The 9731-nt window shown below is 29.4% G+C and overlaps 1 protein-coding gene across 1 annotated transcript in view; it reads right to left on the reverse strand.

Moving 5' to 3' along the window:
• Git (ARF GTPase-activating protein GIT1) overlaps positions 1–3836 on the reverse strand; it is a 79423-nt gene extending 75587 nt beyond the window's left edge. Inside the window, exon 1 of the mRNA XM_075364233.1 lies at positions 1010–3836. Coding sequence (XP_075220348.1) covers positions 1010–1073 — 64 coding nt within the window. The 5' untranslated portion in view covers positions 1074–3836. The remainder of the gene's footprint in view (positions 1–1009) is intronic.
• Positions 3837–9731: the final 5895 nt, after the last annotated feature.

Consider the following 9731-nt stretch of genomic DNA (forward strand, 5'->3'; position numbering starts at 1 on the left):
ATAAGCATACACTTCAATAACAGGATTAATTATTTAAAATCAATAGTCCAGTTTTAGTTTTTAATGCTAATAACCTACACTTTTACATTAATAAATACAACTAATGGCTGGAAATATTTCACTATAAAAGTTAACCATAAATAAACTAATACAAGTTTAGTTCATTATAAAATACAAGACATAACTATCTTACGTAGTCGGGTTTATTGGCATGATGTATGAGCTACATCCATCATGATGTAGGTACTATTTTTTTTTCTGAATAAACTGTCCCTCACTCTATTAGCTCTGGCAAACAAAATAAAAGTACTTTTTCTGATTGTATCCTATTCCAAACTACAATTAGAGTACGTTGTATGCAATCCTTTAACAGTTGGAAATTTTCAGTTTATAATGTGAAGGAAGTAAAGCACGTGACAACCTATGCAAAAGAGCAATCTGCACTCTATGCATAAGTAAATAACTCATAACCCATACTAATTTTTCCATTGGTCCTTATAATACTGTCTACAATATTATATCAATCAAAGTTCAACAATATCAAATAAGCAGTGAGTAATCAGCAATGATTGTTAATTAAAATATATTTTTTATTTTACTTATCTTTAGCTGATATTTTACTTTAAAATATAATTAAACTAATGTTAATGATTGGTATTTAACCATACATGAAATAAATGTTAAAAACAAGAAAAAATCAAGGCTGATTTCAATGGACTACACAAACCAAATGGAATTCCTTTAAATACTAAGGCATGATTCATTACGATTCCAATTTAATAAGAATGAAAATTTGAGGTTATGGTTACATGTACCACTAAATCTGGATTTTCTGCATATCCTTTAAACATATAATAACAAACACAGTAATGACAATCAACTAATCAAGTTGACACTCTAGGTTAACAACTGTAAAATGTTCGATACAAAATCAAAACAATAATAATTAATTACTACGGATTCCTGAGGATGAATTAAAAGTAAACGTAAAAAAATTAAAGCCTGTTACCTAGAGAGCCGCAGTCTGCACACACTTCAGGACAAACACGAACACCTACTTTGACGGAAGACATTGGTAATTAAATAAAAACACGATTCAATTTGAACACTAATAAAAAAAAAATACGGTTAGTTTACAACAGCTCTCTCAACATTTGGCAATGATGCCACTCCCACTGCAGGCTAGCCAACAGTACAATATTTTGATTACTGAATTATATTACATTTATAAATAAACAACACGCCTGCATGATATTTATAATATTAGATCTAATAATTAAACCCTATTAATATTGATATTTTTGCAGTTATTCCGACGTAACGTAAACAATAAGTTTATTTAGATTATTTTTAAGCTGGTTTATTAATTTGTAAATAATTAAATCTATTAATTTAAGTGTTGGATTTTTAAAAGATAAAAAATTGTTTAAATATATCATTGACAGATAATTTCTAGGAAACTGAAATGATTGCGAGTTACTAGAATCGGCCGCTTAGTGTAATGTAATACTATTTTCTAGACTTTATATAGAAAGGTCTGTCAAAGTTTAACAACGCAACAAGGTTTTCATTAAAATTATTTAAGGACAAAGTACCAGGAAAGATTTTCATCATTTTCCTTTCACCAGAATTCTATTATTTTTTTTTACATATTATATTTCCGATATAATTTTCTTTTGTACATTTTTGCTTCAACCTGTATTACACGAGTGTCCTGCACTTTACACTAATTTCACTTATAATTTTCTGCCTTTTAAAAACAAAAGTAAAACATTTTTGTATTCATGCATCCATACTAATATGAGGAGGTAACAGTCAAACCATGTTTTTTCCACTTTTTTCAAAACTGAGATTATTGCTATATGCATATTCCTCTTTGTTATTAGCATTTACATTATTTGGTCAAGTAGTGCTTTTTCTTACAATAATTCAATGCAGTAAAGTGAAGTTTCAAACAGTGTGTGTTTTGTCCATAAATTTCATTCATAGAATTTGTCCAACTAACCAATGGCATGATTTCATTTTCAATCAGCTAACTGCACATTCCATCACAAACAAAACTGTTCCCAACCTATTGTCCTGTGACAATAGGTTTGTCACACACATTGTTGTGTGTGTTGAGCTAAGGTTATATTGTTTTATCTTTTAAAAGTGAAATTACTGAAATAATTATAATATTTGACATAAATGATGCAGATGGAAGTGTACTTGGTGACTGCAATTTTGAAAGCAGAAAAAGGAAGTTACAGATATTAACCGAAAAGCTTTAAATGTAGGCAGATATTCTGCACCAAGGAAGGCTGAATACTAGATTGTGGATACCAGTGTTCTTTGGTGGTTGGGTTTCAATTAACCACACATCTCAGAAACAGTCGACCTGAGAACGTACAAGACTACACTTCATTTACATTCATACATATCATCCTCACTCATTCTCTGAAGTAATACCTTATGGTGATTCTGGAGGCTGAAAAAAAGAACGAAAGCTGTAGCCCTTAATCTTACAAACATGATAATAGTAGGTTTGCTTGCATTAAATTTAGGCCTAGGTATCTAAAAGTATTTCTCTGAAATACTAAAAGTTTTTTTTTGAAATAGTATCTAAAAGTTTTAAAAAAACCAGATAAAATAAGACAAGATAGTATTATTGGTATACTGATCACCACTTGTTCAGTAAAACGTAGGCCTAGACTAGTCACCAAAAACAAAACTCAAAAACCTGGTGGAGAATATGATTACAGTGCAACTTATTTTTTACCACCCTTTGCAATTTGGTAAAGTTCCAGCCAGCAAGTAATTTTTTCTTTCAGGCATTGGTCGTACTAGGCTAAAAAGTACTGTTACAAAAGTTAACTCTGGTAACCCAATTGAAAAGAGTAGAGGGGTCGATAGGAAGTCATCTTATTTTCAGGAAGGAGGAGAAGGGAAGTGAGGAAGTTTATCAAACATCTAAGAGGGACTGATTCATACTATAATATGTTAAAATACAAAAGAATCTATTTAAGCTGTGATTTGTCTATTAAGAAACTGTGTGATATGTATAATCATCAGACATCTGAGGAAATGAAAGTAAGTGGGCCATGTTTAGAAGAATTTTTAACCAAGAATTCAATGTAGGGGCTTTAGGTCTCTGGCTTTCGACATATGTCGTACATGTTTACTTACATAAAAAATAAATTCACAACCTCGGTCTGCAATGCAAAAAAATTAATTATATGGTAGAAAAGAGTCCACGTTTGGGGAATTCAAGCTTTATATAATCATTTGAAAGCAGATGTATTAGATTCTTACTACCTGTACTTTGATCTACAGCAGATCCAGCCATTACTAAAGACTACAATATAAGAAGCTTTCTTTACAAGTCAGTTAGATTTATGCATTATTGATTCCAAGACAGAAAGTCCATATTTTTATTTTTGGTCGAAGACCTAGCTGGCAAAGGCAGCCAAGAAATTTCTTCTGCTTTGCTAAACTGCCTGTCATTTCTTGACTTTGAAGGGAAAAGTGTCATCTCTTTTGTGACAATTGTACATCACAAAATAAAAACAACATAGTTTTGAGAGGCATTGTAAAGTGCAAAGTGTTAAAATGTGTATTAAAGACTGTTTATACTTCCTAGTGTGTGGCCATAGCTTCCTTCCTGCTGACAGGGTTTTTGGTAGGGCAGAAAAGATGTTATAAAAAACCGAATAATCTTGACCATAGAAGAGTATTTTGAATATTACAGAACAATTGGACCAGTAAAGCATCTTGGTAAGTTTTTCAAAACTAAAGGATTAAGTATGTATTTTTAAGTTATTGACTCTAAGGTTTGGAATCTTTTCAAAACTAAAGGATTAAGTATGTATTTTTAAGTTATTGACTCTATCAGTAAGCTTAAAAGAATACAAATAAAAATTAAAGGAGATTTGATCCAAAGAATTATAAAAGGAAAAACGAATGTTGAAGCAGACAGAAATAAAAAATTTGTTGTCAAAGGAATGAGACTGTAGATTTAAAGAAGGGCATTGTTTTATTAAGGATAAAAGGAAACATTAATTTTAATAAAATTCAGTTAGAAATGATCTCTGCTGGTTATGCTATTAGTAGTGAGAAGAAAAATGATGTTAACAAACTTATAAAAATGTTATGTGAAAACTGGGCCTATTATTATAAAACTTAGAATTTTTTCTTACCCTTCACTGTTTTTTCTTAAGCAAATAATATTATGAATTGTTTCATAGGCTATGTTTGAAATAATTTATGTTTTTACATAGCTTTTTTGAATATTATTAAACATTTACTACCTAATAAACAACTAGTTCAAACTGTGTTATGTCCAAATGTTTTTTTCATTCATAACATGTTTGTCCAGTTTATTTTATTATTTTTTCAGGTTTCTTTTGCAGTACTATTTTAAAACTGTTGTTATATAAATTCAGAACAACTGGCCATAGTTTAGTACATCAACAGTGGCATTCTCCTTAAAAATGTTTTTTTTTTGCAAATGCTGTGAAGTACATTCACTGGGACAAAACACTTTTTGAATATTACCTCCTCATTGATTTGATACAGCTTTAAAATAATAATGATAAACAGGAAAAGCTTTATTCAAAAAAAAAAAATTAATAAATATTTTGAAGTTGGTTTTATTATTTATCTTATTATTAACCTTTTTTTTATTTTACATGTTTTGATTTTATTATCGAGTCAAACATACATAGATGTACAAAAAGTGCTGTTTATGAACATTTTCCAGTTCACCAAACAGCAGGAAAATGCACCTTAAATCAAAATAATAAGTTGAATATATAAGAACAAGACAGAGTGTAAGCAAGGAGGCTCTTTGGAACAAGGAAATATGTTTGTTTTTATTTTTAAGTTTTCTAATTAATTTTTCTGAATTTTCATGCTCCTTTGAGGGAGTTCAACATATCACGATTGGTTATTATATAATGCTTTTGTTTGAAACTGGTGGTAAAATAAAGACCTTTTGTTAAATATAGAATACTGTACAGAAATAGAAATTTAATTTAAATATTTCACAGACATTTGGTTTTGTGGCAAATAATTTTTTGTTTTTCCCCGATAGATACGTTTTATATGTGCTGTATTATAAGTTTTTGTTTATCTTCATTGTGTGATACATTTTTTGTTATTTTTATTTACCTTCTTCTTCAAGTGAGTCAGTAAGTATATATTATCAATTAGTATGTGTTAAGTATTTTATATGGTCTTCAGATAATGTGAGCAAGTTGAATATTCTGCAAATCTAGCTTCTGAAAGCTGAGAATTTATGAGTTTGTGTAGTTTGAGATGTTGGGAATTAGTGCCTCTCACTACTTTGGCAGCATTTTAAAAATGTCCTTTAATTTATATAATGAACAAACAATTTTATTTGTTCATTGTGTTCTTATTCAGATGTTGAGCTTTAATTTACAATTATCTTGCTCCAGAAGACTTTCCTGTAGACTGTACAATACAAAAAAATGACCTAAACAAAACTTTTTTGAAGATCATACAGTTAACCATCGGATAGTGTTATATGGGTGCTAGATTTTTTCACAGATATTTACAGTCACTGGTTTCTAAGTTGCGAGAAGAGGATTGCTATCAGGTAGTGTCTTGAATCAGCAAATTTTGTAATCTGATACCATTAACTCCTCTAATTAACACCAAATTCGGCCATATGACCTTCAAAACCATTCCTTGGTTATGTGTGACTACATATTTTAATGTAAAATTTTCTGCTATTTTCATTGGTGGGGTCAAAAGTAGGTTATTCCATTTGAAAAAAAGAAGTTAACCTTGAAATAAGGTCATGGTCAAAATCAAGGTCACCATGAGGTGTACTTCAATCTGAGTAAATTTTATTTAGATCATTTTTTTTGTATTGTGCTTAGTTTGAGAAAATCACCTGGGGTGATTTAAAAAATGAAGTTCATCACATTAATGAACAATGAAATGAGCTCATGGCCAATTTAAAGCACATTTAAACATTGTAGTTGTTTTCAATGTAAGTGAAGTCTCTATGAACATATACAATTTTTATAAAGTTCATTAACATTTTTCAACTACACTAATTTTAAACCTGTTACCAACTTCATATTCTTAGCTTTTATAATCATGAATCACTTATGACATAGCTTTTAATTAACAGTTTTAATTAAAATAGTCTAGGTCTACATAGCTGCATCCTTTACTGTATATGGAGTGTCTTTGCAGCTGACTAAATACATGGATCACCAGACCATTATGTATTGTCCATCCAGCTTAAAATCCGACAGACAATCAACCATATAAGAAGGATAACCTCAGTGTGACTAAAACACGCAGAAGTAAAACTGAAAGACAGCAGTAACTAATTAAAAATTAGAACACAAAACATTTTTTATTATTTATTTTCTAATAAAACAAAATTAGACAAATTTCAATAATCAGCTACCATTTTTGGTTATTTTTATTAAACAGGTCTACATTATAATGTAGCTGAAGTAGATAAGTTAAAATATTTCTACACTTATACCAATAATTTAGAAAAATATATAACTCAATTCTCAAAAGATATGTAACAAAATACTGTTTCTGTGATGAATAAATAAAATATAATACTCCTTTGAACAACTAAATCATGTTTTTTCTTTTTTTAATGAATCAAGATGATACTAATTTGGTAAACCTAGCGCTAAATCTACTTCTGGATTCAAAAGTCAATCACTAAATTTCTCAAAATATTTAAATATGTATAATAACAAAAAAAAATTACCCTGATTATCATATACATTATCATATACATATCATATAGCATTATCATATACTTAATATATATATAATATTTATATAATATATTACTTAATATATATTTACATATTGATAAAATAATTATAAATACTTGCATAGAAAGTATTAAATTAAAATTGCATATGATGATCCAAAACTGAACCTTTTTTTACATTTTATGCAGCATCCAACACAATTAGCTACAGCATAAACTAGTTATATAATGTTTTTGAATTAAAATATTTTATAACAACTTTTTAACCTATTTCTAATTTAATTCAAATAACTTTAAGTAGCTTTTATCTAATAAGAATCTAGTGCCATGAAATATTTTAATTTTTCATAATGTCCAAGTTTAAAAATGTAACTAAACACTTATTTTCAAAAAAATAGCCTGAACAGTCTCACATTGCAATGCATTACTACCTTCTTCACAGGGTTCAATCACATTCAGAAGCAGATTTACACCAGAATGGTGTGGGTATAACTTCCTTCAGTTTTTGGATTTCAAAACACATTTTGTGAAACCATCACATAAAACATGAATAAATTTAATAAATAAAATGTCCTTTCATTCATGAAAATAAAAAAGATTTCTTAGCACCAATGCTAATCGCAGAATTTCTGTTAAGTGCTTGTAAGCATTACTGATTAGAAAATACATACTTAACACTGCTGAGGTTTTAATTAATATCTTTCAGTTTTCAACAGATATGTATTTTATCTCTAACTACCCTTCTTTCTTTTTCTGTTTAGTCTCTAGAACCACCATTTAAGTTGACATGGTATTTTTAGATACAAAATATATATTTTTCTACATAAATCATTATTCTTTACATTTACAACTGTATATTTTTATGGTATTAATGTACTATACTCCAGTTGAATTCTCTTTTTAACAGAAATTATAATCAAAACAAAAGTAATAAACACCTAAAATTACAAAATACATTTCCATTTTGGCTGCCTAGGTCTCACCAGCGAGATGGCAGTGAGACTGGACACTTTTAGCATTAAAATGTTGCATAGTTCTATCTGGTAATTTATATTTGTACTACTTTCTGCGATTGTTAGCCACTAGAGTATGCATGGTTTTGTAACTGGATAACACTATTGTCTCACTGGTGAGACCCAGTAATGTTGTACTGTTTGTTGTATGCGTTTCTTTGCGTTAGTGAGTTAATTTGGAATTGCAGTTTTACTTTCACGGTTGATTGAAATAATACATTTAAATGTAATATGGACTGCCAGACAAGCACATCAGGTAATACTAAACCAATAACAGAAAACTAGATTGAAAAACTTCTCGGCAATTTGTTATCCAAAGATGAATTTTCAGATGATTTAGAAGATACTGAACACAATATTCAAGTCTCTGACTTTCCCAGTGATATTAAATTGAGTTTTCGGATGCCAATGATGTTAGAAATATATCAGTTTTTTCTTGTAATTTCCCCAAACTGCAAACTGCATCATCTTGTCCTCAAAACGTTTCTACTGGTGATTTATGGACAGATCAAACTTCTATTGATGTAATTCCATTCAGCAGCAATGAAGGTTTACTATGTCAGTTGGGACAATAAAAAAAAATTGATTTCTTTAATATTGACTTTGATTTAAATTTATATGAACTGATCATGAAGGAAATGAAAATGCAGAAATGGTTTTTCTTACCTTCTACTTTGAAAGAACACTCAAGGATCACAAAATGGTCTGATGTAACCCATGAAGAATTCAAGGTATTTTTGGGTTTACTCTTTTCATATGGGAATGATAAAAATTAACAAACTGAAGGATTACTGGCAAATCTATCTTTCAATTACCTATTTTCAAAATAAATGTTAGGGAAATTCTTGTTAATATTGTGTACACTTCACTTTCATTCAACTGATAGTTTGAACACTGATTCAGCTGATAGGTTAAGGAAAATACGACCAATCGTCTCTTATTTTAACAGTAAAATGTCAGAAATTTATAATATTATTTATTTTATAATTTATAATATTATCCTAAACAAAATACTTTGGCATAGTCGATTACTTTTTCATCAGTATATCAAATATAAGTAACATAAATATGGTGTCAAAAGTTTGCATGGTGACTGAATCAAATAAGACAGATTTTAAATATACTGGTGCTGCTAATAAAGACATTGGGGGTGTGTCAGGACACTCAAAGAAAGTTGTCCTAAAATTAATGGAACCATTTTTAGACAAAAGGCACAGTCTGTACTTAGATAATTTTGACACAAGAGTAGGACTTGCCAAAGAATTACTTTAAGGATAAACTCACATGACTGGTACTATTAGACTTAATAGATCAGGTAATCAGAGTAAATTGCTGCTGCCCGAACTACAGTGGGGTGAAATGAAATAATGTAAAAAGATTGAATATCCATTCTGAAGTGGAAGGACAAAAAGGAAATCGCAATGACTTCTTCAGAGTTTAAAGGAAATTTAATTACAGTTACTAACAGATGGGGTAATGACGTGCAGAAGCCAGTGACTACTACTGAATATAATAAATATATGAATAGAGTTGATCACATTGACCAGCTCAGCTTTTATTTTACTATTTGTGTGAATGTAAAATTCGATGGTACAAAAACATTGCAATCCACATTTTTCAGCTTCTTCTTATGAACAGTATTTACTACATAAAAAATATGGCAACAAGTCATGAATTATCATCACTTTATTCTAGAAATTATCAAGAACCTACTGCAAGATCAGTAACAACAGCAAATTTCACAAAAAAGAGTTCATGTTCTTGATCACGTGCCAAAAAAGATGAAAAAAGAACAAAAGATGGCAGAATTGCTAGGTTAAGATGTAGAATGTGTTCCAAACTAGGAAGAAAACAACTAATTAGTTATTTCTGTCCCAAATGCGCAGACGAACCAGAACTTTGTCACTCCTTGTTTTCAGAAGGAAGTATTTAGAATTTTTAACAAAAATTAGACTATAAATTTG

This window comes from Lycorma delicatula, chromosome 4 (genome assembly GCF_047948215.1).
Source record: "Lycorma delicatula isolate Av1 chromosome 4, ASM4794821v1, whole genome shotgun sequence".
Lineage (NCBI taxonomy): Eukaryota > Metazoa > Arthropoda > Insecta > Hemiptera > Fulgoridae > Lycorma > Lycorma delicatula.